Genomic DNA, 25,378 nt, shown 5'->3' with positions numbered 1-25,378 from the left:
TCCTTCCTTTTCACTCCCTGCCGCCTGACCGCCTGTCTGTTACAAAAATATAAATAAACAAACATATCGGCTATTATTCAATTGAATTAATGTGAAGTTATCTGCTAGTAGCATTGGCCAGTGAACTTTTTTTACGAATTCAGTTTCGCGCCAATTTCCCACACTCTTTCAGTCGCCATCTGTGTCTGTGAAACGCGCGACGCGCGTGTCTAACGAGATGAAGGAGAGGAGAATTTGAGAAATGAAAACAGAAGAGCAGAACGGAATAAGTATGCGTCGCGTTCAAGCTTTAATTCACGCTCGGCGCTCGAGCGGTGCGCACCAAGAAAAGGAGAGGGTCTTTACGAAATCTTTTGTGAAAAAGATATTCCTTCAAGGATCAAGGATCTCAAAAGTGATTTCTGAGAAACGATAGAATACGATTGTGCGAAGGATCCGAGTTATACGAGGGTTCAGTATTTCTTTTGAGGAAAAGATGAACGTTTTACGCGGGATGTTCTTCGTTTGGTTTTTCATTCACATGGTATTCTCTGGCCAAAATCCAGGTAATGCTCAACAATATATTTTACTCTCTGTATATTCTTATACAATTTTTTACATCATACATTCGTTAATATTCTGCACATAAGTTGCTAGAAAATTACATACAATGTGACTGGCGTATCTGAAATAAAAATGTGTGTCGCAGAGAAATTGCATTCTTAGAATCGTTTTAATTGAAGCTGATGAGAGGTACTTCTAATCGCTGTACAAACTGTTTTAATAACTATCGTTATGCGACGTTCGCGGAATCATTTAATTATGCACATAAATAATAAATAAAAAACGACGTGATAGACGTGTGCGACCTATGAACAAATCGAACGTACACTATACGATCAAACGTACGTAGTTTCCAAATCCGTCTTATCTCAGAATGAATTGCGATTTCCCTTGCAACTAACTAAATAAACAATGCATCCTTTGATTTATTACGGTCTCTATTTAAACACTGCGATACGGAAACATTTTCCACAGAGTACAATTGATTAATCTTGCTCATTTTCGAATGAACCGAGACTGCTTGTAAATTTTGATGTCGCATTTTTGGGCAGGTGCGGAGGCCAGAATGGAAGAACGTTTTGAGAAATGTTGCGGCTTGGGCACCTCGTGGGCCTTGGAGGGACTCGGTTGCGAGAAATTCACCGGGCCTGTTCCAGGAGTGCCTCAGCTGGAGCAAGGACTCTGTTTAGAAGCTGTAGATATCTGCTGCGTGAGGACGTACCACGAACAGCAATGCAAGAAGGGAAAAGCGGACGCCCGTGCCGGCGCCGCCTGCGTCACTGCTACTTCTGTAAAAAGTAGAAGACTGGCCGGTCCCGGGGACTATCATCGCGACTGCTGCGAAGCCTGTAAATTAGGTGATTCGTCGAATGCCGATTTACCATTCAATTCATTCTTTAGTTCAATTAATCATATGATGTGATTATTAAGGAATTCTGACCGGATCTATGGGTCAGGGATGTGCCTTTAAAAAATTCACGTTTGGAAATCCTTGGGACCCGGCGTTCCTCGAATGTTGCCACGAGGCTTCGCCGAGTACTACTACGAACTTCCCTACGAACGCATCGTCACCGGTAAACGAGACAACGGATACAGAATCGAGTACGACGAATTCGTCAGATACGTCGTTCTCTCCAATGATACCCACACCCCGTTAGTAACGCGTATACCGTATTAATATTTATTTTACAATTACGTGTAGTTAATGTTTCGCTAATAATTAATTTACAGCGTTGGACGACATTTGTCAGCTAATGAGAGGCTTGCTTTGTTCGGATATTTGCGTTCCCACGCCTGGCTCTTATTATTGCAAATGTCGCGACGGTTTTACCCTTCTGGAAGACGGCAAAACCTGTAGCCAAGATTTACCCACGGATAGGTAGTTAAAAACACTTTCCTCTCGCTTTCTTCAATATTAAGACTTATTGTTTTCTTAGATGCAAGTCGAGCAATCCTTGCGAGCAACGTTGCACGGACAACGGAGTCGCCGTCACGTGCAGTTGCGATCCCGGTTACGTTCTAGCGGACGATGCACGTTCCTGCATTCTGAAATCGACGGAGATGAGAACGACCGTTCCAGATTCCGACGATTTCTCGCCTGTTTGCCCCGTGGGCTACCGCTACAACGCCGGCAGCCAGGTTTGCGACGGTAAATATTATCACACGAACCATTTCGATAATACAAAATGCATTTGCATAAAGTGCATTTACAAAACGAGTCACTCTACGTTAGCTTTGTACGTTTTTCTTCGTATGTGATTTTGCACCGCAACTTCGCTTATCTATAATACACGTTCGTCTCGTTTCGCATTGCGTGGTGTTGTGCCCTTCGTTGCTTAGACGTAAACGAGTGCACAGAGAAAGAATCGCTGTGCCCCGATAGCTGTGTGAACACCGTCGGCTCTTATTTATGTCAGACGAAGGATAATCTGAAGCTTGCTTACGAGGACTGCCCGCCTGGATATCAATGGGAGCCCGCTGCTGGTCTTTGTACAGGTAACAATTCCATCCGTTATTTTTTACGATCAATTCACGACCAGCTAACACGGTATAATTTCAGATGTTGACGAGTGCGTTATATTATCGGAACCGTGTCCGGTGAGCAGAAATTTCTGCGTGAACACGCAGGGTAGTTTCAGTTGCCTTAAGATGCCAGGAATTAAGTCTTGTCCGGCCGGATTCAAGTTCGATAATCTGTCGCAGCAATGCGAAGGTGCACGATAAAGACGGTTAAAGAAGCGAGACTGTATTTGGTTAATTGCTAAATTAATTTCGTTTATTCCTTAGATGTGAACGAGTGCGAGGAACAGATCGACAGTTGCGTAAATGCCACAGAGACATGTCGCAACACCGAAGGCGCTTACGAATGCGACATAAAATGCGAACAAGGATTCGTATATAATGCGAATCTGGCCGCGTGTATAGGTAACGATGCTATTTTAATGAACATTTACGTTGATACAGAAGACAAATGATCGATTATCGTTCAGGTGATCAAATCGAGTCTACGGAATCCTGTGAGCGTGGCTACAAGAAGAACCCAAGCACAAACAAGTGCGTGGATATTAACGAGTGTCTGGTAGGACCTGGTTGCCGCGATCACGAGAAATGCCTGAACACTCCTGGGAGTTTCAGATGTTCTCCGCTGTGCACCAGTGGCTGGTACTATAATCCCGCAACGAAAGGTTGCCAGGACGTGGACGAGTGTCTCTTGGGACGACACTCGTGCCCGGATACGCACATGTGTGTGAACACGAACGGTTCCTTCGTTTGCGAACCGATACCACCTTGCGAGAACGGTTTCAAACGCGCTCAGGACGGAGCGTGTGTGGACATCGACGAGTGCTCAGAGAATTTGCACAACTGCCTGCTGGAGTTGCACCAGTACTGTGTAAACGGGAATGGGAGTTTTGAATGTATAACTAGATTGCCGGATTGTCAACCCGGTTACCAATACTCGTTAAAGGCGAGAGCATGCGAAGATGTGGACGAATGTGCCATTGGGAGATACAAGTGTGACTCTAGGCTGGAAGAAAAGTGTGTGAATCTACCTGGCTCGTATAAGTATGTATATGACAATTACTATTAGTATTTATCATAGTAAATATTAATGACTAATAATAATTGTTTGTCTTAATTCAGATGCGAGAGGCCCATGGCCATTCAGCAGGCACGTTCGAAGCCTGCTTGTCCTTCCGGTTTCAGATACCATCCCCGTTTTAGAAAGTGCACAGGTATTCATATCTCATCGTAATTATTAGATAAAATAATATAATTTCTTCGATCGAAATTTTTATCTAAATAACATCATTTATATACACTTTTCAGGATGGAATGGAAATTCTAGCGAAACGTATGAAGCTTTAATATCATACATTTAGATGTGTTTTGAAACAGCATGTCCTTTCGTTTGATTGTAGCTTATATTCTTTGAGACGCTTTACGTTTCCAAACGTTCGCATTATTTTTAATAGATACGTTAATTGCCTTTGCAATATTCATCTTCATTTATTCACGCTTGCATAAGCGTTTTCGAAAAACTTCTATGCATATAGCTATATGTTTAATAATTGTTTCAGACAACATACATTTCAACATTCGTTTCAACTATCAAAGTTTTCTTGCTAGCTGCATAATATCTTATTTATTTATCAGATATCGACGAATGCGCCGAGGGTTTGGATTCTTGTGGAACCGAGATTTGTTACAATCAACCTGGCGGATATAGTTGCTCGAAACCATTGAAACCGATTACCAGAAGGCCATTGACAACGACCACAACGCCGTTACCGTTACCAACGAATAAGAAATGTCCGCCCGGAACTAAATACGTAGCGAATCACTGCGTGGACGTGGACGAATGCCGGGAACTCGAAGACGCGTGCACCAGCAACGAAAATTGCATAAACACGATGGGGAGTTATGTTTGTGAATGCAGGATTGGTTTCAGGCGTGAGAATCTTACACAGGCTTGCGTTGACATCAACGAATGCCAAACGCAGGTGAATCTAACATCTGAAGTCTTCCATAAATTATTAGATGTTTCATACGTATTCATGAAAGATCCAACGGAATAGTATATTTATTTATTCTAATTATTTTGACACAGGCAGACAGTTGTTCCAACGGCCAGAGATGTGACAACACTATAGGCAGCTACACCTGTACTCGTTACCTGTCCTGCGGCACCGGATACACTCTGAACGCGGCCACTGAGATCTGTGAGGACGATGATGAGTGTCTCCTAGGTACTCACGACTGTGGGCCGGGGTATCACTGTAGAAATACGCTCGGTTCCTATCGGTGCGATCGGAACTCGCGTGTGCCTGTTCCTCTGCCTCGTCTAGCTCTTGTCACGACTTCAACCACCACCACCACTACTACTAGCACTACACTTGCCCCGGTTACTCAAGAACAGATTAATCAAACTGTGACACAGGTAGAACGATCTAAATGGTTGTTAAAATAGTTTGTAGAATAAAAACGTTTCACAGTCGCAGGTGTTCGGCTGCATTCGTGGCTTCGAGCCAAATTCCAATAACAAATGCGTGGACATCGACGAGTGTCAACGAAATCCTAACGCCTGCGGTAGAACCATGCGCTGTATGAACACAATAGGATCTTACAGATGCGTGTCTAAAGTGATATGCGGCATTGGATACACTCTGGACCCAGTCTCTGGGCAATATTGCGTGGACGTGGACGAATGTGCGAACGGCACTCACGAATGCGCTCCGAACCAGACTTGCGAGAATCGTATAGGTGGTTACGTTTGCATATGTCCATCTGGACACGTTCCCGGTCCCAACAGGGATTGCGTAGACATCGATGAATGCAGTTTATACGGGAACATCTGCGGTCTGAACAGCAAATGCGAAAATACCATAGGCTCTTATCGGTGCATCTGTGAAAATGGTTTTGAGAACGTGGGTAATTCACCCGGTGGCAGTTGCCAGGTGAGTCATCTTCGTTAAATCAATTTAAATTGATATGGCATCGTTATATCACGTTTAATATCCTTTTAGGACGTGGATGAATGCAAGATTACTCCTGGTCTGTGTCAGCACGCATGCTACAACGTGTGGGGCAGTTTCAGATGCGGTTGCAAGCCAGGGTTCCGTTTGAATGCGGACAACCGCTCGTGCACAGACGTCGACGAGTGTACCGAGTTCAAGGACAACAGGCTGTGCATCGGCATCTGCGAGAACACGCCCGGAAGCTATGCTTGCAAGTGCCCCGACGGTTACAAGCTCGGATTGAACGGACGCACCTGTGAAGGCAAGTGCTCTAATTGATTTAACAGAGCTTGCCCTCGTTATCTCTGATTCGTGTTTCCATGTGTACGTAATCCGTACTTGACCCAGTCGTCGAAAAACTGGGTTGTTACGTAGTCGAATATTGAATCTGACCTTGAAACTATTAAGCGCTATCGCGTATATAAATCATGATAGAGCTTGAAATTATGAAACTGTTTCCAGTAGTTTATTTAATACCACTATCCACTTCAGTGTAATTATAAAAACGCGTATATATGTATACATAGTTTAATTTTACTTTTATTTTCAAAGAAATCGACGAGTGCAAGGCAGTTAATCCCGTGTGCAGAGACCCAGACGAGATTTGTCACAATACTAGGGGCAGTTTCCGTTGCAACCGGATAAACTGTCCTCCGGGATACCATCGAGAGCACGAAAAAAAGAAGTAAGTGTTCTATGAAATATATCTTTGAACCGTTAATTAATTTATGAATTAATCAAATTGCAGCCGTTGCGTTAAAACTTATCCGTGCCTCATCGACGATCTCCCCTGTCGCCGTCAACCCTCCCACTACTCGTACAACTTCATCAGTCTGGTCAGTATGCTGCCCATCGCTCCAGGTAGACCAGAGGATTTGTTCAAGATGAAGGGATACCATAGCCCCGGTTCAACCATGCAGTTTACTATGGCATTGTTGGAAGCAAGAGCACCGGCCGGTGTGCAACGTGCCACGGAATCTTGTTTCACGTTAAGGAGGCCGGCACCTTTGCAGGCAGTCCTGGCAATGACACGGCCTATACAAGGTCCTCAGGAGATCGAATTGGAGTTGACCATGGAGATCTACCATGGTCCAATGTTCGCTGGGAGTGCAGTGGCCAAACTACTGATCTTCGTCTCTCAATACGAGTTTTAATTCAATGGAACTCCATTTCTTTTATTATCAAACGAAATTCAACTCGACAGAGATCGTTTACAATCGGTGATTAACTGTAAGTACGTGGACAAAGAATAAATAATGTTTATTATATACTATTTTCTAGGTGTAAGAACTTGTTTCCTTTATATTTATACTTGTATATTCGATATTAATGGAGTTCTAATGTAAATAGAAGACTGGTGGTTTTCTCGAAACTTAAGCTAAATAATAAAGTTACGTCTAGATCAAGGTACGTTTTAATTTCGTCCGATTTTTAATATAACCCTGTTTGATCTGTCCCTTGCGCTTATTTATTACAGCGTAACAAATTACGATAGTTAGTCAACTGAACAAACTTCTATCTCGTTTATGTGTAAGTATCCTAAAAAGTTTGATTGCGTAAAAGTCTGCTTATCGATAACGAACGAAACATTAGGGTTCGAGGTAACAAATAACGACCTCTTCGAAACAGTTTCTTGTTTCATCAACCAATCGTGTTGTCGTGCACCTCGACGAATTCCTTGGAGACTTGATAAACGTGGTACAGGCGTTCGTAGAGATCAGCGGTGCAACCGAGGTCGCGGATATCGTTCAACCAATAAGAGGAGGTCTTTCTACTTGTATCTATGTACGTGACCAAATAGCCTTTGTTAGGGGACTCTTGGGATACCACCAGTTTGGTGTGGTCCTCGAAGAAGTTCACTTGTAACAAAGGAACAGTAAGTTCCATGACAATGGTCTTGTCGGTTCTGAACCATCTTCGCATCCGAGGCACGCAAGAGTTCCTAGAGTTCCGCGTAGGCGCACGATGTCTTTTTATCTCGCCACCTGGAATAGTACAACGCTTTATACATAAACGAAAACAGTCAAGGAACAGTTTTGCTCACCTTCGGTCATAAATTTGTCCATATACTGGGTGAAACGTTGTAATAAGAGAAGTTTCTTCTGCAGAGCGGTCGGGACGTCCTCTTCCTTTTGAAATCTGGTCACTTCGTCCTCCGTCGTCACGTATTCCACTCTTCTTTGCAAACGAATACATTTATCTTTAAATTATCTCTTCACTGAAACTTCTTGCAGTCAACATAAATACATATGTATACAAACATGTGTATACGAACCTTCTGTCGTGCGTATAGCTGATCTTCGTGTGATCGTTAAACAGGATGCCGACCGATCTGTCGGACAGCTGGAAGCCCAGCCCGTATTTATTCGAGTAGTCGATCCACTTGGTGATGAACAGAGGCACGAGATCCTTCACGGGCGGATGATTACGTAATTTATTCTTGCACTTGATCCCGTTTATACAATTCTCTAGCGCCCGGTGCATCTGCATGCTTTGAGCTGCGTAGCCGGTCTTCTTTTGATCCGGACAGAGAACGCTGCTCAGTCGTTGACGGAACTTGGGCACCTTGCGGAGCTTTCTGGTCAGCCAACTGATCACCTTCGACGGGCCCTTGCGTAAACTCTTCTCTGAAACGTTTCCTCGATGCTGGTCCTGTTGAGATCGTTGCAGCGTGTGCACCTGTAATCGTTTCGTCAACCAATAAGTTTAGTCATCGTCGGAAAACCGAATCAAGCTCTCTCAGGCTCAACGGTACCTGAACGTTATTAAGTTTCTGATTGGCGGAAGCACTGGAGTCGAACGACGGTGAGGAGACTTGGTTCTCTACCAGAGTGGTCTGAGGCACTTGGAAGCAAGACGTACGGGGCAATGATTCTGGCACATACTCTTCGGTGAGGTAGGGATGCTCCTTGACCTTCTCCAAACTGGGCCTTAACTCCGGATTCGGTTGCAGGAGCCATCTATTTACAGGGACGGTTAAATACTTGATCAATTCTAATTAACATTCTTCAACACACCTAATTAAATCTTGGCCGTTGCGACTGGCCATCGTCCCGTCCACCTCCCGGTAATGATTGCTGCATATCCTAGCGTAAGTCTCTTTCAGAGTTGCCGTGTCGAAGGGCGGCTGGCCCACCAGTAACGCATATAAAATACATCCTAACGCCCAGACGTCTGCTTCGTAGCTGTAAGCTTGTTTGTACAACACTTCTGGCGCTATATAATTAGGCGTTCCGCAGATAGTCCTATAAAGTACGAGCGTGTTTTCATTTAAATCAGAATCGGATTTATGCTCGAAACTTACACGCGTCTGCACTGGCCGTCGAGTCTGGTCGCCAACCCGAAGTCGCCGACCTTGACGATCATCTGTTCCGACAGGAACATATTGCCTGGCTTCAAATCCCGATGCACGACCCTTTGCGAGTGGATATACGCGACTCCGGTTACCATTTGCTTCATGTAATATCTGGCCTCCGGCTCCGTGACCTTACCCCGATACTTCAGCACGTGCATCAGACTCTGCTTAGTTAGGAACAGAATAGAACTTATAGCGCTGCCATTATACGTATATAGGTCGAGTCAATAAGAATTGTTATTTAAAACAAGGGAAAACGGATTAATCGAATAGATTCTAAATATGAGACAATCAAACCTTTCGAGGACAAGCCTCCATGAGCATGTAAACGTTGAGATTGTCCTCGAAGTAGTGATGCAGCTGAACGACGTTCACGTGGTTCAGTTCCTTATGGATCATGATCTCGCGAGCGATCTACGATTAACGGATCATTAATAGCAGCGTGTCCCTGATTGATTTTACTTATAATCTTGCAACAGACGAACCTTTTGCATGTGAATCTTTTGCATACGATTCTTCCGAATGATTTTACAAGCATATTCGTTCCCATTCGTGACGTCCGTCATCAGAAACACTTTCGCAAACCCTCCCTGTGGAATATAATAAAATTCGAATGATCGTGTAATAAATATATGAGAAGAGAAAAACGATAGAGGGTAAGGGAAAAAGTAATAGAATTTGTTCGGAATCATTCTTCGACTTGGAATATTCATGTCAGTGACACTGCTGCACGTATGTAGTATGTGTAAGCACCAGGATGAGTTCAACGGATGAGCCTCTTCCTCTCGTTTCTCTCTCGCTCTTCTTCGTTCCTTTCTCGATCTCGCCAACTTCCTTTTTCTGTTCATTTTCCCTTCACGCGCGTGCATATAACGTATGGAAGTTCTCATCGTTTTCTATGCGAGACCTGGCTCTCCCCGCTATTAATTTCATTTCATAGACTTCCCTGGGAAAAGTCGTTTTCCCCGGTTTAAATAGAATACAAAGGCCGTGATCGTCGCAATTTAAATTCCATTGCAAGTTCTACGCGTTTCAATATATATGTATATACGAAGCATAGCGAAAGTATTCAGGCTTTATTGTCCGCAGTAAATTCATTTTCATACATTATTAACCTGTTAATTGCGGAATTTAGTTTTAAAAATCCCGCGCAAAGTGCGTGATTTTAATCGATTAAAATCAAGCAATGACACATTGGACGCAGGTCCTATTACAAATTTTACGAAAAACTAGGAAGGCTTACATTGTATTTTTTATTTTGTAATTTTTTATTTTACACGACGTGTATAAGTACACGTCGAGCGCACCTATTAGGTAGTGGTTAAACATTCACAGTGATAGTTGAAGGGTAACAAAGTGAAGTGAGGCAAAGCTGATGCGGTGAACGAGATTGTTAACAAAAATTTGACGAAATGTCAGCCACATGGAATTTATGATAACCCTAACGGTGACGTTTGCTTTGTGCTTCTTCGTGTATCTGTTAAAAAAAGTAAAAGGCATGAAACACAAGAAGGGATGCGGCTGTAAAAGAATGTAGCGACAGAAATAGCTGAATTGATTTAATCTCGCAAACAACCCCTGCCACTATCAATAGTTCAGGTATACATAACACGATCCTTCGATAGCGTGTCCGAGTTTCTACTATTTTTAGATGTCATCCGTTTTTAAGATCCATGGATCGATCTAAATTCCGAAGAGAAAACAATAGAAATTGTAGGTAAAAGGGTAACTTCTTTCATCTCAACGTGTACACATGCGAACAGATGCAGATTGAGTTTGTCTCTCTATAAAAGTTGTCTCGTCAAGCGGAATTGGATTATAAGGACTGATTTAAAATCGGTCTAATTCGATCGACTGACTTCAACAGTTGCATAATAATGAGAAGCTTATAAAAGAATACATGTTCGAAATAAAAAAAAAGTGATCTGATTGGACAGTAATTGACGCGTGGCGGTGCGCTTCCGATATTTTTGGAATCTACGTTTGCCAAATGTCGCGGGATCACTATGCCACAAGGAGAGATCGTTTTACATGGTACGCGAACTTAAAACTTGTTATTTATACAGAAGAATTCGAAGCGGGAGCACAGAAACAAAGTATCTACCATGCATTGTACGTTGTACATACATCTTTCTACGCCCTGAATACTGATTAAACCAGCTGTCAATATTATTGACAACATCTGTGGCATCGACAATAGGACAGCAAAATATGTGTATTAACGTTTTCGTTCGATATTGACTGCACACGACCGATAGATATACTTATATTTGAATTTTCTCTTACCTTTCCCAAGAGCTGGCCTTTGTAATAAGCATTCCCGTGCACAGGATCCACCACGTAATCTAGCTCCTCCTCGGGCGAATTGTTCCAAGAAGAAGACGTCGAGGGTCCAGCAGCAGCAGTTATCACACTAGCAGTCCTCGTGGACGATCCCGTGTTAATCCGGCTTCCACTGACCGAGCAGGTGACACTGTTCCCTGTACCCGTCGTCGCGAGATTCGTCGACGAGGAAACATCTTTGTTTTCGCCCCTCGACGAGTAGACGAGCGTGGAGGTGCGCGTGCACGTTTCCTCTTGTTTCTGCTCAGGGTATAACGAATACGCGGAGAGATCCGCGTCCAACGGTAACGAAGATTGAGCGTGTCTTCGACTTCTGCGTCGAACCAGACTCTGCAGAGACGAACCCTTGGAGAAGCTGCGACGATCGTTCGGAAACTTGGAACCCGTTTTCACAGGGATCTTTTCGTTGCTGTCTTCCCGATAGACAGGCCTCCCGTACTTAGCCTTGACTTCATCTTCCTGGTACCGAGCGACGACTTCCGTTTCCGCGAAACGGCAAGACTCATCGGGCAGGAACCCCTTATCGTACCTCGACGGAGGTGACGAGGCTTCCGCCTCAATCGCGTTTGAAGGCAGCATCTCCTCTACATAGTTTCACGTATCTATACTTGGCGATAAGAGATTCTCTCGAGATTCTGTTGCCTTTTAATTATTTGCCGCACTAGCTGGAACAACAGTTCCCCTTTCCCGATTCTTTCGCTACCATCAGCTTCCGAGCCAGCATCTCTCCAGACGTCATGTTACCACATTCGATTTTCTTACACACAGAACGCCTACGCGTCTCTCACACACACGTGCACTCCGTTCCAAATGAGATCGTTCGACAGCCTATACGATGATTGAAATATTCTAGAGAAATTCTAGATTATCACAGGACGAAGAGAGAATGTAGGCACGAATTTCGGTCGAGATTGAGAGAAGAGATAAACGTCACTGACAGTGTTCTCGCTTTATCACAGATCAGAGAGCGACGCGACCATCCGAGCCATCCGAACGGTCGGGTCGACACTATTCCAATTCCATCCATTCCCGTTTTACTTTGACTTTGAATCGGAATCTCTGTCTACAGGAGGAGGTGGTACATTAAGCCGCGTTCACATAAATCATGTTTTTTCGAGCTTGAGGTTACATGGCTCACGGTATATAATAATACAATAGATTCTTTCTTAAAATATTATTATATAATTACATATAAAATACATATAATATAAATATTATAATTCTTATAATATTATATAATATCTGTAATTCATTAATTAATACGCTACTGCATTGACGTGTTTTGTAACTTAGATTAAAGTCAGAGGCACAAACAATACTACAAAAGTGGAGAAACAGAAGAAAAGAAATCGTTATCAATAATACGATTCGTAATTCTTATGACTAATAAACTATAAAGGGTTTGTATAGGATCAAATCGTTTAATTCTATGATTGCATTTTCATAATCAGACTTAAACTTATTCTCTTCTATCGATGTTACCATAATTCTGTTTAAATTAGACAACAATTGTCATCTCTTTTACGTATAAATGTGTATAAAAATGTTTTTTTTCCTCGTAAATATTCATTACAAAAGTAAGCTTATGCGCGCTTATTAAATTGTACACGGTCGATCGTTGGTCGACTCTCTTTAAAATACATAATTTAAATAAAATTAGAGAAGTCCGTTACTTTGTACTTTCGCGGGCAATACTTAGCAATGTTTCTCTCCGACCAAAGTAGAATATTTTAAAATTGCATTGATGAGGGAAAGCTACAAAAATATTAAAAATAAAGAAGAAAAATTATAATCATAAGTTCTCATTAGTAAACTCTAACTGTGTTTTCCTATTTCGTAAATAATTAAATTACGTGGAACCGTTCTTCTGTGCCTGTAGCTTCCTTCTCTCCAGGAACAGATGCTTCATGTCGGCCAACGCTTTCTCTATCTGTTTTGCAAATCTGGCAGCATTCTGAAAGCCCGACAACGAATCGTGTAATGAACAGAAATCATATAAGACTGAATTGAACGATTACCGTTTGGGGAGAACTAAGTTTGCATGAAATGTGGAAGAACAGAAGATCCTCGCCAGCGATAATGTAAGAAACACCGTATCCGTCGTCAGCTACAGGGCCGAAACCACCTCCGGCGGAGATGCAATTCGGATACTTCTTAAAATTAATCCAGGAAGTCTGTCCGTGCGGAGTCTGCGAGGTGGATAACTTCCACGGTTCGCTGAGAACTTCCTTCAGGAACGGTGAGTCCACTTCTAGATATTTCGAGACTACGTACAAACAGAACAAGTGTCTGTCTATTCCTTTGCCACACATCGCGTTCTGATAGCCCTTCTGGTGCTGCTTCACCGCTGCCATGAATAAATTGTACTTAGTCTCTATCTGGAAACGGCAAGTAGTTCATTTAGTGCTTTTTATCCACTTTTTATCCGCTTTTAACCACTTATTTTATTTCTTTGTGAAACGTACATCTGCATCATCGCTGTCTATCGCCATGACCCATTTTCTTGACTCAATCGTACAAGGTCGCACGGTCTCTGTTCTCCCCTCGCGGAACAATCTGGTCATCGATGCCTCGTAAGTCAAGCTGAATTTGCCGGCGTCCCTGTAATAAGCCAACTGCAGGGCCATTTGTATGTAAGCGTCGGGCGATATAGAATTCTGTTTCATGAATCCTTTGCCGTAGGCGTCGTGCACATAAATCCGCAACTCGACGTCGTTTAATAATCTTTGAGCTACCTGTTCGCAAAACAAGTTTTTAGTACAATCGCTTTTATGGTGTATTTTCTATATCTTTATCGTTCGTTACTTGATTCGATTGCTCGATAGCAGCTATGCAACTCTCGTTCATGTCCCATTGAAGTCTGACTGGAGCTGGCGGCGTGAACTCTGGTTCCCCTTTAACGTGTCCGTCCTCTTTAAATCTACAATTTGAATGCAGCTTTCAAGTCATTTAACTATGACAACGAGCCAAGTGTTATTGTGAAGCACACACGTTAATACATTACATATAAGGGTTAGTTAGTTCTTAACGAAGGAAGTTCTGTGAAAAAAGAAAGCCGTAGACAGTTAGAGAATGGAAAGAAATAACATTTGAAATTACCCCGTCTCCATCTCATTAGCGATACAATACTCCCATAGAGATCCCATAATAGGAGCATCAGCCCTACCAAGCACATTTTAAAAAAAATTATTTTTCACAAACAGTATATAATTTTTATAAACAATGGCAATCTCTGTCAATTAACAGAATCATTGAATAGATACATGGATGTAAATAATGGTATGTACCTATTAGGTGAAGAAAACAAAGAGAATGAAAATTAAAAGTCCCTCAACCAGCTTCCACCAATTATTACCGATTATCATGATATAGCCAATTACCAATGATTATTGTTATACGTATGCCCAGTTCTGGCTTTAATTCGATAAATTATAAACTGTAAATGGCAAATTTTAGATAAAGAAAGCGGAAAAAAAAAAAAAGAAAAAGTCATCGTGGCAGCTACCTTAAAATTGATCATTTTTCTTACTCTATAGACTTGTTGGTTTCCTGCGCTATCACGTATTCCCACACGTGTGACATCACCGCGGCATCGGCCCTGCTCATTTCTTTTTTATTATGCATCGATACAATTAACAATTTTATAATTTTTATATCTAAGAACTGATTTAATATCAATAAACGATGGATACCCGATAATAACAATTATTTTAAGTGACTGACCTAAAGTAAAATCTGCTACAGTAGTAGTTGACGTTTAAACAAATGAAACAGCGTATTCCCCTTTCCCCCAAAACTACTTTACTTTAAGATAAGAACTCACCACGAATGTTCCGCATTGAAACCCACCTAGAAAATTCAATAACAATAATGATAGATAAACAAGTACTTTATATCTTTCACAATATATTAATACTACTTACTCGGCCGTTGTTGCCAATGCACAGAGTGAAAGACTTGTCGAACCAACGATCGTATCCTTTGCCGTGCAATAAAATTCGACCGTACTCGTCCAATTTGCTTGGGTTTTCCTAATGAAATCGAAACTGTAATTCGTATTGTTCTTTGCACATTGTATTACATTGTTTATATTACCGGATCATAAACGTAAGGCATATCGTCCAACGCCACTACGAAAGCTGCTTTTTCGATCAGGTCTAAGGAAGCTTTGTTCACACCCTTAGAAAAGAATTCTTCCCTAGCTATTGCCCACGCCGTCCTCTCTCCAGCAGTTAGAGCAGCCAATTTCTCTTCTCCTTCGGCTGGTTCCGATACGTCATTTAATATCTGTTGCATTTGCCTGAAAAAGGCAATTTGCATTTTTTAATAAACATGAAACGAGTAAAGGTCGTGATTTAAGGATGTATGTGTCTATACAGTCAATCCCAAAAGTTTATGCACTTTAGAAACGCATTTTTTTTAAAAGAAATCAGACGTCGGAAGAACATTACTAATAATAAANTAATTGGATATTTCCTTCTATAGTTTTTAGCACGTAGCTATTTATTATTAGCATTATTCTTCCGACATCTGATTTCTTTTTAATTATAGGAAATGCGTTTTTCTAAGGTACATAAACTTCTTGGATTGACTGTATAGCCAATAGATCCTTAAGTGATGCAACTTACATCTCGATTTCGCAAGGTTGAAGGATTCGATTCTTGTAATAAATCAGAACCTTGAAGTATCTTCCCTTGTGATAAACGACGATGTGCTTGGAGTCCTGGTAATGTACTATCTTGTCTGTCTCGCGGCCGGGAGTTCTCGTGGTATTGAATACTCTCTCGTACTGCCAAGAGCAAAGCGGCACCAGTCCTTGAATCAATATCTGAAAATAAAATATAAACAGAATATCGTTACTTGGTCGGATATATTTGAATTTGTTTTAAACTCACCGGTTCCAGTTCCTGCCTTTCGATGAATCTTCTAAACTGAAGACAAGAATAGACAATGCTTGCCGCACGGGCGCTTTGTATCTTGCTAGGATGCATGAGAATAGCATCTATTCCGTAAAAGTTGGAGTTGACCATGATCGGGGACCTTCCACGTAAATAGACGTACTCCTCCCACCAGTCTGAGACGTAATTGGTAGCCCACCAAGATTTTAATATCAGATAACGCTGGAGCTTGATGCCGATTCCATTCTGAAATTCGTTCGCCAGTCTCTCCATCCGCGCATAGTTCTCGTCATCCAGCAATGGCCTGACGCTTCTTAAATACTAAAGAAATAAAGAATTAACACGTAAAGATTAAACTATCAGAACGCTGCTCTAGATCCTTGTCTATCGTATTAATGATGACTAACCCGTTTCATGGTATCCTCGACTGAAGGTAATGGTAATCTGGGCAGAGAACCTTGAAAACTGTACAGCATAGGTTTGTGCCATCCGAAGAATAGTTTCACCACCGTGGTCCACAGTTTCGTGATCTTCGAAGGGGTGGCACCCTTCTCCCTAGACTCGTACATCCACCCTTTGTACATCAGCAACAATTTCAACATGTACCGTATCGCGTATATTACGACCAACCATAAAAACAATCCTACTATAACCGATCCAGCCAAATGTGCCAAAATTGAGGACCTGGGGATCAATAAAAATGTTTCAAAAGTGTTCTATATTTCATATCTCTCGTCGAAACAATGTGACGAAACTTACGCGAAGAGGTACGGTACAGTTATTCCAACAAGATCATAAGGAACCTTGTAGCCAGCGAAATGTATAGCCGTGACCACAGCTATGGTGAGCCATAAGCTTTCTAAGGAAGCCGGATACACTCCGCTCCTCAGATTGTTCTAAAATTATTTTAATGCATTTTTAAATCCATACAAATTGCAAACATAATTTTATAACGGACAATCAGTCATGATCGATATCATTTTCCGTATGACTTGACCCAGTCAAATTTTGACTCGATGGTTGAACAATACACTTACAACAAATCGGAAGAATCTTTTCTTCCAGGAACGTATACCCGATTCCCATACTAAGTGCAATACTTCTCTGTCGAAGTTAACGTCCCATCCTTCGTGAGTGATAGAAAAACTAAATGCTACGGCTGAATGTGCTTCCGCCATATCATCTGTTACGTATTTTACTTAACTCTGTAACACTGTAATTAACAATATTTAGATGAAAGTTTCATTCACCAAGGAAGTAAAGATTTAATCAATTGTTAGATTAGTGCATTTTGTGAAATATTATTCTATTATCGTCTTGCGCATTAGGTGCAATTAACGATCAGAAGAAAGCATTGAAAAACAAGGATAACGCGTCTACTTTTAGATCGCAACAATTACAGCTAGCAAGTAGTGGTAAGTAGTTACACACAATAGTTAGTATAGTATAGAGTTGTTGGAAGTATTATATAACCTTGGACTTTGTACGATGCTCGTCGTGCGGCTGGAATAGTGGCAATAATTTTAGCAAATAATTACTTCGTCTCGGTGGACATTCTAAGCTTCAAGTATCGTGTAGTACAACTCATGCATACGTTTCCCAACGCTTACTTATTGGTAACTTCCAACGAACGTTTAATAAAATATTTCAAACGGTCTCAAGATTACTGCCATGATTTTAATTGCTGAATTTGAATTAAATTATCAATTGACGTAAATATGCAATTGCTCTTTTGCACCTTGAATCTAAAACACGACTTCGTCTTGTTTGAAATTGATTTTTTCCATTGAATATCTCATCGATAAATGAATTGCAAATGCGTTATTGACACGATGATAATCATGCATCATGCTGATATTTCAATATGGTAAACAAAAATAAAATTTATAAACACGGTCTCTAATTTATAATGTTGTCATGTTTAATTATGTTGCATTAATTATCAAAGAGTAATTCTAATCTTGCAATTACGAATGATGATGTTTTATTCACGAGGTATACTATTCGTCAAAAGATAGAAAGCAGAGTTCTCCCGTGTGAAATTAATGATGAAGTTAGGGCTAGACTATGGAATAAGAAATGGGTTTTTAAGAAAGACAAATACGGGGGGCATATGTTTCTGCCGAAAGGAACTCTCTCTCGGTGGTAAAGAAAGAAAGAAAGAAAGAAAGAAACAGCTTGTGTACACCTTCGCTTTTGGGTCTTGTCTCATTCTACGTATATCATTTACATACGCAGACTTTAATATATGTAGTACTGTATACATATAAATAAAGTGGAAGTCAAAGGTTATTAGCCTTAAGAAGGCCAGCTACGATTGGTAGAAATAAAGGGTGTGCGCAGTCGAGCCTCCCACTTTGGATTTTTACCAAGCAAATAAGTAGGCCAAAATAATCTGCGCGCGTGTATATGTTACCGTTCGTGAGTGCACAACAAGCCTAGGTATATTAATAGTCGTCGCTATTTACAGATGAAGCAATCATTGGAAAGAAACGTTACCTAGTTTGGTAGACACTCGTTTAGACACACGTTTAACGGTTGAACAAAGAAAATATCACAAACACAGCCGCGAAAGTATACGGTCAAATCTTTTTTGCAGCAAGCCAACAACCACACAGCGTGCGAACACGACGCCACGACCGTCACTGTGCGTCACTGCGATGCGATTTCTTTCAATTTCTTTTGATACTCTCGACTCACTCCCACTCTGTTCTTGCTATACTAACAGCTACAGCTACTAGCTATTACTGACCACTACAACAGAGTCCTCTGCACATTAACACGAAGCACAGGGATTGGAAAACGGAATACAGTAAAATAAAATTTTCATATTTATTTACAAAAATCAGATTCTTTACAATATACATGCTCAAGAAGAACCTCTTCTTTTGTCGACTGATTCCAGTACAGATCTACGACATATGAAACGTGTCAATAACTTGGTTTTACCAAAAGAAAAGAGAACTTACAAGTTTGAACATAACAAGTCCAAATCCTGCGGCATAGAATACCGCACGCTCGCGTGTAAATCAATGAACGGATCGTCGTCAGCTACCAAATTGTCGAACTCTTCAAGTCTACGAACATAAGATCCATGAAAATGTATTCATTGAGATTGTTACAATGTATACATTGAAAAAATATAATCTTACATATTTTAATTGAAGTGATGAGGCATATAATTAATTTAAGATGATTCGCAGTTGCATAGGGATGGAGAGACAGGTGTTAAAATGAAGAGATGAAATGTAATTTGAAAACATCTCTACTGTAACGTGTCTTCTTATTGTTAGCAAAAGCAGTTCTCTCGTTCCTTATTAGTCTTGAATATTTACATAAAGCAGTGGATGAAATTCGTATTACATAGAACTGGAAAGCTCTTGTATACCAACCGTACGATAAAGTGTTTAATCTCGCACGGTGTCGATCGTTCAACGTCCCATTTGGATAAATTAAAAATCATGGGGAACACTGCATCCCGAAAATCACCGATCTCTACATTCCTCGACTCATATTTTTTTCCGATTAATAAACGTGTTGCTGGCACGTCGATCCAAATTACTCGACACTTGTCTCGAAGCATCTCGGAAAACCATTCGGAAGGACCGATTCTGGCCACATGATTCCACTCTGCACCGTTGTGCCAATCGCGTATCTGTAACGAATAAAAATGAAAACGAACGAGGGAATCTACAGTTTCAATAGGAAATTCACTCACGATGCAATGGCAAGCCTCGCAAAGCATTGTTCGAAAATCAGACATCGTATTCATGAATTTTTTAGAACCTTTTGGATATACCAAAACAATATTTCTATTCACAACATTTTCTGTCAAGGCAGCCGACTCTGCGATCGTACGGGCTACCCAATCGTTTTCATAAAACGCTTTTCCTCGTTTTATACAAAACCAACTGATGTAAAGAAAATATATTATTCCAATGATTGAAAGTATGATCGCTACGATGTATTTCATACTGTTCCATTGATTATCGTGATTGAGTGAAATTTGTTCTTCGTTATGTCTGCACTCTGTAAAATTAATAATATCATTTATCAACATTGTTTATGCAGTATTGCTACTCAATTACATTACTTGTATAGTAGATACAGTCGGAATTGGGTTGCTTCCACACTCTGGTCTCCCAACACCTTATATCCCGACGCAGAATTATTTTAAAACGATATGGCCATTTTTCATAATTCGAAGTTTTATAAGAATCAAAGTCTTTGACGTACCTCGTTATCTGAACATTAACAGACAAAGAGAAGTAATTGGAATAGAAGTTACTTAATTAAGAGAAGACTCACCAAAGTTTTGTTATACGTATCATAATACTCAGTTCCTAAATATTTATTCTACAAAATAAATTGCTAAGTTAGAAGCAGTAAATATGAATAATATTGAATTATAAAGAAACCTGTTAATAATATGACAGGGTTCTATTATCTTATAATTAAGAACTACCAGAACATCGAACTTCGATGTGAAATTATTGAAGGTTTCATACTTCTCGGAGATGTTCCTCGTTAATCTTATTTCTGCTTCTGTGACTACAGGCAATGTCAAATTCACCCGAAACCGCAATACTGTACTGCATAATTAAAATTTATGTACCAGTTTTATCTACAAATGTTTATAACATTTTTTGGAAATCTTGGTATCTTACTTATTCTCATGATTAATGACATAGTATACACAGTCAGCACGTGGTTCTGTTAATTCTGTTTTTTTATAATTAGTTTCCAAGAACTTATTATTACCTTCCATCCATTCATACGAGTTATTGAAGTAAAATTGCACTTTGTAACAGGCTGTAAATATATATGGGATAAGTACCTGAGTTTCATTCTGGAAAAGAGAGATCTTCAGTAATTTCATTTACCTCATTACATAAACCTTGTATCATACCTTGTATTGTTTTTCATCAGAAATGAAACATATCGAAAATTTACTATGTATTTCATTTCTATAACTGTTGAATTTATAATTTGTACATTCCTTTTTGTTAAGCATTTCCTTCGCATACAGTGTCATATCATATTTGCACTTAGTCTTCGGTGGTTTTATGCCAAGTCCCACAATGGCTATAAAAATCATTTTATGTAAATGCCTTGTACTTATAATTTGATTGCTAACACCCAAGTGTAAACTGTTCTTTACCAGGAAATTCAGACATGTTACTGCCACGTTCTATTAGCGAGAAGCTAACATCGGTGGAGGTATTATTTGTACAATATTCCTCAATTGAGATATTAAGATTCTTTATGGATCTTTTACAACCATTAAAATCGCAAACATACTACAAACAAATCGTCAGTGAATTAAACATATACAAACATCGGTGTATTATATTCTTTTGAACTCAGTACTCACATCACATGTGGTGGAACACTGTAAAATAGATAAGCATAAATGCTGAATTGTGATAAATAATACACCTTCCGCATAACCCTTGGACATAGTCAGCTTATAGAAATTATTTCTCTTAAAAACAGAGTAGCTTGTAACTTTCCCTCCGTATTTACATGAACAAAATTATCTCTGATTATCTCCTGAACAACAGATATTTCTTCGGGCGAGTTTCTCTCTGGTATCTCTGGTATCCTGTATCTGACACTGACGGATACCAGGATAATGTGAGACATTATGCCACCAGATGACACTTGAATCGCAATTTTTAGAAAAATGCGTTTGTTCACGTTTGTTTCTATGCGTCTCTAAAAATAACGGTATAAAAGTGTAGACATACTGTGAAGTGAATTATTATTTAGATTGAACAAATACAGGAAGCACCATGTTTCTACCTCTGCGTGCAATTCGTTCAATTTCTGTGAGTAATTAATCGTTGTTGGCACAGTTCTAACATTGTGACATCATAACCTCTTCAACAATATTATGTAACTTCATTTACTTTTAATCTTATATATTTACATGAGTTTAATAAATACTTCACAAGTTCAATTTATGAATATTATTTACACTTTCTCATATTTTCTTATCATACCCTATTGTTGTAAATTTGTGATGAACTAAAAACTGAGACATTAACATATATATAAGATGAACATTCTTCCCGTTACTTCTTTCTATTTTGGCTCTATCTACAACTTTTCTTTCTAATTGTAAAATATGTTTCAACTACATTTGAATTAATTTTAATTTGTCGTCTTTTCCAAAATAGGGTTGCAAGAATGTTAGGGGATTGCAAACATCGACTGTTCGTGTTTCAGATCAACTATTTGTGGTATGTATCATTATCTGTTTAATTAAAATGATGACTTTTTGTTAAATTTCTTCTAGTTCTGAGAGCACAAATAAGTTTTCTAATTCAATACAATGTAACACCAACAATACTGTTAATTTTAATGCAAAGTAAGAGATTTATCGTAGTTAGTTAAGGATTAATTACATTTCAGATTATAATTCTTTTATTATTTATTTTTTATATTTCGTATTTTGTGCATCACATACTGCATTTCTATTTTTCATTACTTCATAAATCCATAAAATCCACCATCTATTGATCACTTAAAAATTCGATAAGCGTACACTTGAAGAACTTTTCTTTTGTGTAATATTACCATAATATGAAATTTTATAATTTACAATCTAGAAATGGTAATATATGCATATTACAATTTATAAATACAGTACTATAAATATCTAGACATACAGTATAATTCACGAAGATAGAACCAATCGTATTAAGAATTACATTAGGTGGTCTTGTATTTATTCAGTTTTAATTGCACAATTGGTTAATTCCTCTATTATTGACACATCATTAATATAGTAAGAAATATATAATACGCATAATATAAGAATACTTTAATGAAAAAGCGAACGAATACTTTAACGAAAATATCTAGTTTAATTACATCTGTATTTATTCTTTGTACAAAATTGATATTCTAATATCTGTATATCATTAATTCTTCGCGAATAATCAATCAATATCTTAAACAGCATAGGGACAGCGCAGCGGACAATCCCAACATCCCATTTGAATTCAATGAGGCCAACAAGAAACGTATTGAAGCTTTATTAAAAATCTACCCTGAAGGTCATAAACGTGGAGCTATGATACCTTTATTGGATCTAGCCCAGCGTCAGCATGGATGGCTACCGATTTCAGCTATGCATAAGGTTGCCGAAATTCTAAACCTACCTCGAATGAGAGTGTACGAAGTGGCCACGTTCTACACGATGTTTAATAGGAGGCCCATGGGGAAGTATCACGTGCAAATCTGTACCTGTACTCCCTGTTGGCTGAGAGATTCCGATTCTATAGTGGATGCAGTAACGAAAGCGACGAATTGTAAAATCGGAGAGATGTCGGAGGATAAATTGTTCACAATTTCCGAGGTAGAATGCCTGGGAGCCTGCGCCAATGCGCCTATGTTTCAAGTCAATGATGATTACTACGTGAGTGTATCATTATATCAGAACTAAAAGAAAAAAAGAAAAATTAATCCTATACAGAATTAAAATAATTGTTTTTAACGATTGTTTTGTTGTTTTACGATCATTTATTTTCGAGTGATCATCTTTCAAACTAGGGCAATTTTCGACGTGACCTTCTTGATGCATGATTTTTTTTAGTAGCGTATATTACTCAAGATAAGACTTAAAGACAAACAGCTACAAATACAAAACTTTTTTTCAAAGAAGTAAAAGGTAATAAGATGACGTCGATATAATTGTTACAGGAAGATTTGACTGCCGAAAGTGCAACATCTATAATAAACGCGTTGAAGAAAGGCGAAAGGCCGCCACCAGGCCCACAGAAAGCTCCTAGATTCGCAGCAGACCCGGCTGGCGGATTGACGTCATTAACATCACCACCTCCGGGACCTGGATTCGGTGTCAGATCCGATCTATAACATAATTATAAATGATCCATGTTTAGTTTGTAAGTTCTAGTACTGGTGATATTAAATGTATAAATCAAATCTGTAATCTTATTTAAACAGATACAATTGAATCTCTCTTGATTGATTGATTCTACCCCTAATGATTTATTTATAATTAACTGGTTCACTTATTTTGTAATATTAGAGAAAATATTATGTTTCATCAGCTATAACAGTACTCTGATGTACTGAGATTAAAATGTATTATAAAGGACTTTCTTGAACAATTCTTTCCTTCGCATATATGTAACTAAATTTACTTTCCAAGATATTAGGTTGTAACTGGTGTTCCAGCTAAAGGATTAAATCTTTAATTCATTTGAACATCAATTGGCAATTAACGTTTAGTTTTTTATTCGAGTTTAAGTAATTAAGGATTAGAATCATTTAATTAGTTTGATTGAAAGAAATTCGAGTTAACAATGGCATTTTAATTTTTAAATAAAATACACTCCAATTCTCGTTAATTGTTAACGTAGCAGTTAAAACATCTGTAATCCATATTCTGACATTAAATGATACAAGATCAAGGAAAGATTGTATTTGAATTTCTGTCAGTGTCACTCATTTTTAGTGTAATTAAGTAAGTCAATTCGTTCTAGAAAGCTTAATAGAACCACATTTTGTACATTTAATATGATTGCATATGTATAGGTGTAGAATTGCGCCTTCATATGTATAACGCATTTGTTTCCCCATTTGTTATGCGAATATATGTATGATTAAACAGATATTAAAATATTGTATTCTTTATTATCAAGAGACAAACGATTTTATGCTGTTTATAATTTTTTTACTCTTCGTTATTAAACGTGTGTACCAATATAATCCACATAAATGAATTCGTCATGTCGCAATATACAGCTTGAATTATATAGGAACATACAGATTCATTTGCTCTTTAGAACGACACCTTTGCTTTGGAGGTCTCTCTTAGCTTCCTCTATTTCCTATAAAAAAATGTATACGTTTTACAAGTTTTCTTACGAATTGTCACCAAATGTATATTCATTTTGGAACTTACTTCTTGTAATTCTACAGCAGCACTTTCACAATTATTGAACGTGAAAACTCTATATAAAATGACAATAGCTGAATACAGTCCAAATAACAATAAAACAATGAATGGAAGAACAAGGATGATTCCTCTTAATTCTATAATGAAAGACAAATTAATGCTTTCTGTAATTGCAGTGATCCATATGCTAAAGAATAAAGTAGCAAATAAGAGCCACTCCAATAGTTTAGTCATCTGAAATTTAAGATATATCGTTTTTATTGAAATTTGTTATGATCACATGAGATAGAAA

The 25,378-nt window shown here is 39.1% G+C and overlaps 6 protein-coding genes across 15 annotated transcripts; 2 read left to right on the top strand and 4 right to left on the bottom strand.

Annotated features, from left to right (window-relative positions):
* The first annotated feature begins 259 nt into the window (after nt 1-259).
* Nucleotides 260-6,831, top strand: LOC108632357 (fibrillin-1). Its single transcript, XM_018036876.2, has 16 exons — nt 260-545; nt 1,095-1,400; nt 1,474-1,695; nt 1,774-1,921; nt 1,980-2,191; nt 2,383-2,538; nt 2,603-2,755; nt 2,830-2,967; nt 3,033-3,606; nt 3,685-3,776; nt 4,198-4,544; nt 4,652-4,981; nt 5,037-5,498; nt 5,568-5,820; nt 6,111-6,243; nt 6,307-6,831. Exons 1-16 carry the CDS (start codon nt 476-478, stop codon nt 6,710-6,712), a joined length of 4,002 nt encoding a protein of 1,333 aa, XP_017892365.1. The 5' UTR covers nt 260-475; the 3' UTR covers nt 6,713-6,831.
* Nucleotides 6,701-12,299, bottom strand: LOC108632358 (serine/threonine-protein kinase PLK1). Of its 3 annotated transcripts, none has more exons than XM_026819607.1 (9): nt 11,200-12,299; nt 9,399-9,503; nt 9,211-9,327; nt 8,863-9,080; nt 8,576-8,803; nt 8,314-8,518; nt 7,834-8,237; nt 7,603-7,733; nt 6,701-7,543 (listed from the first exon to the last, which is right to left on the bottom strand). In XM_026819607.1, exons 1-9 carry the CDS (start codon nt 11,833-11,835, stop codon nt 7,200-7,202), a joined length of 2,388 nt encoding a protein of 795 aa, XP_026675408.1. In that variant the 5' UTR covers nt 11,836-12,299; the 3' UTR covers nt 6,701-7,199. The 3 variants fall into 3 exon arrangements, with proteins under 3 accessions (XP_026675408.1, XP_026675406.1, XP_026675407.1); XM_026819605.1 differs by having other exon boundaries at nt 7,603-7,736; nt 11,200-12,298; XM_026819606.1 differs by having other exon boundaries at nt 7,603-7,736; nt 8,863-9,077; nt 11,200-12,297.
* Nucleotides 12,300-12,657: 358 nt separating this feature from the next.
* whd (carnitine O-palmitoyltransferase whd) lies at nt 12,658-18,800 on the bottom strand. Of its 4 annotated transcripts, XM_026819604.1 has the most exons (16): nt 18,654-18,800; nt 17,628-17,657; nt 17,192-17,367; nt 16,914-17,050; nt 16,562-16,838; nt 16,152-16,475; nt 15,885-16,084; nt 15,352-15,556; nt 15,180-15,287; nt 15,080-15,105; nt 14,786-14,854; nt 14,356-14,418; nt 14,062-14,176; nt 13,722-13,991; nt 13,275-13,634; nt 12,658-13,210 (listed from the first exon to the last, which is right to left on the bottom strand). In XM_026819604.1, exons 3-16 carry the CDS (start codon nt 17,330-17,332, stop codon nt 13,106-13,108), a joined length of 2,400 nt encoding a protein of 799 aa, XP_026675405.1. In that variant the 5' UTR covers nt 17,333-17,367; nt 17,628-17,657; nt 18,654-18,800; the 3' UTR covers nt 12,658-13,105. The 4 variants fall into 4 exon arrangements, with proteins under 4 accessions (XP_026675405.1, XP_026675404.1, XP_017892368.1 ...); XM_026819603.1 differs by lacking the exon at nt 17,628-17,657; XM_018036879.2 differs by lacking the exons at nt 14,356-14,418; nt 17,628-17,657 and having other exon boundaries at nt 18,654-18,799.
* Nucleotides 18,801-18,972: 172 nt separating this feature from the next.
* Nucleotides 18,973-21,767, bottom strand: LOC108632362 (uncharacterized). 4 transcript variants are annotated; one of them, XM_018036884.2, is made up of 11 exons: nt 21,529-21,765; nt 21,316-21,454; nt 21,064-21,239; nt 20,822-21,003; nt 20,620-20,746; nt 20,463-20,510; nt 20,248-20,398; nt 19,873-20,183; nt 19,547-19,809; nt 19,124-19,231; nt 18,973-19,066 (listed from the first exon to the last, which is right to left on the bottom strand). In XM_018036884.2, the coding sequence occupies exons 1-11, from the start codon at nt 21,613-21,615 to the stop codon at nt 19,024-19,026; spliced, it is 1,635 nt and encodes a 544-aa protein (XP_017892373.1). In that variant the 5' UTR covers nt 21,616-21,765; the 3' UTR covers nt 18,973-19,023. The 4 variants fall into 4 exon arrangements, 3 of the variants coding, with proteins under 3 accessions (XP_017892373.1, XP_017892372.1, XP_017892374.1); XM_018036883.2 differs by having other exon boundaries at nt 19,547-20,183; nt 21,529-21,766; XR_001916966.2 differs by lacking the exon at nt 18,973-19,066 and adding an exon at nt 19,307-19,476 and having other exon boundaries at nt 19,141-19,231; nt 19,547-20,183; nt 21,529-21,767.
* A 71-nt stretch (nt 21,768-21,838) lies between these two features.
* On the top strand, nt 21,839-24,157 carry ND-24 (NADH dehydrogenase ubiquinone). Its single transcript, XM_018036811.2, has 4 exons — nt 21,839-21,985; nt 22,337-22,399; nt 23,122-23,580; nt 23,865-24,157. Exons 1-4 carry the CDS (start codon nt 21,950-21,952, stop codon nt 24,036-24,038), a joined length of 732 nt encoding a protein of 243 aa, XP_017892300.1. The 5' UTR covers nt 21,839-21,949; the 3' UTR covers nt 24,039-24,157.
* LOC108632320 (dolichol-phosphate mannosyltransferase subunit 3-like) lies at nt 23,945-25,362 on the bottom strand. Of its 2 annotated transcripts, none has more exons than XM_018036812.2 (3): nt 25,093-25,362; nt 24,955-25,018; nt 23,945-24,032 (listed from the first exon to the last, which is right to left on the bottom strand). In XM_018036812.2, exons 1-2 carry the CDS (start codon nt 25,318-25,320, stop codon nt 24,959-24,961), a joined length of 288 nt encoding a protein of 95 aa, XP_017892301.1. In that variant the 5' UTR covers nt 25,321-25,362; the 3' UTR covers nt 23,945-24,032; nt 24,955-24,958. The 2 variants fall into 2 exon arrangements, 1 of the variants encoding a protein (XP_017892301.1); XR_001916964.2 differs by having other exon boundaries at nt 23,949-24,032; nt 24,889-25,018.
* Between the last annotated feature and the right edge of the window lie 16 nt (nt 25,363-25,378).

This window comes from Ceratina calcarata, unplaced genomic scaffold (genome assembly GCF_001652005.2).
Source record: "Ceratina calcarata isolate Rehan_Ccalc_2016 unplaced genomic scaffold, ASM165200v1 scaffold154.2, whole genome shotgun sequence".
Lineage (NCBI taxonomy): Eukaryota > Metazoa > Arthropoda > Insecta > Hymenoptera > Apidae > Ceratina > Ceratina calcarata.
Note: the sequence above shows the minus strand (reverse complement) of the source record. Positions and strands in the feature narration are given on the sequence as shown.

Coding starts and splice junctions, on each gene's coding strand:
- LOC108632357 (XM_018036876.2), top strand. CDS start 476: ATGAACGTTTTACGCGGGATGTTCTTCGTTTGGTTTTTCATTCACATG. Junction 4,982..5,036: donor TTAATCAAACTGTGACACAG/GTAGAACGATCT, acceptor AACGTTTCACAG/TCGCAGGTGTTCGGCTGCAT. Junction 5,499..5,567: donor CACCCGGTGGCAGTTGCCAG/GTGAGTCATCTT, acceptor ATATCCTTTTAG/GACGTGGATGAATGCAAGAT.
- ND-24 (XM_018036811.2), top strand. CDS start 21,950: ATGTTTCTACCTCTGCGTGCAATTCGTTCAATTTCT. Junction 21,986..22,336: donor GTGCAATTCGTTCAATTTCT/GTGAGTAATTAA, acceptor TTTCCAAAATAG/GGTTGCAAGAATGTTAGGGG. Junction 22,400..23,121: donor TTTCAGATCAACTATTTGTG/GTATGTATCATT, acceptor TATCTTAAACAG/CATAGGGACAGCGCAGCGGA.
- LOC108632362 (XM_018036883.2), bottom strand. CDS start 21,615: ATGTCCAAGGGTTATGCGGAAGGTGTATTATTTATCACAATTCAGCAT. Junction 21,455..21,528: donor AGTGTTCCACCACATGTGAT/GTGAGTACTGAG, acceptor ATTTGTTTGTAG/TATGTTTGCGATTTTAATGG. Junction 20,399..20,462: donor ATACGTATAACAAAACTTTG/GTGAGTCTTCTC, acceptor GTTAATGTTCAG/ATAACGAGGTACGTCAAAGA.
- LOC108632320 (XM_018036812.2), bottom strand. CDS start 25,320: ATGACTAAACTATTGGAGTGGCTCTTATTTGCTACTTTATTCTTTAGC. Junction 25,019..25,092: donor CTGCTGTAGAATTACAAGAA/GTAAGTTCCAAA, acceptor ATTTTTTTATAG/GAAATAGAGGAAGCTAAGAG.
- whd (XM_026819604.1), bottom strand. CDS start 17,332: ATGGCGGAAGCACATTCAGCCGTAGCATTTAGTTTTTCTATCACTCAC. Junction 16,085..16,151: donor AAAGGCAGGAACTGGAACCG/GTGAGTTTAAAA, acceptor TTTTATTTTCAG/ATATTGATTCAAGGACTGGT. Junction 13,635..13,721: donor TAGACAGCGATGATGCAGAT/GTACGTTTCACA, acceptor TGCCGTTTCCAG/ATAGAGACTAAGTACAATTT.
- LOC108632358 (XM_026819605.1), bottom strand. CDS start 11,835: ATGCTGCCTTCAAACGCGATTGAGGCGGAAGCCTCGTCACCTCCGTCG. Junction 9,328..9,398: donor AAAAGATTCACATGCAAAAG/GTTCGTCTGTTG, acceptor CGTTAATCGTAG/ATCGCTCGCGAGATCATGAT. Junction 7,737..7,833: donor AGCTATACGCACGACAGAAG/GTTCGTATACAC, acceptor TCGTTTGCAAAG/AAGAGTGGAATACGTGACGA.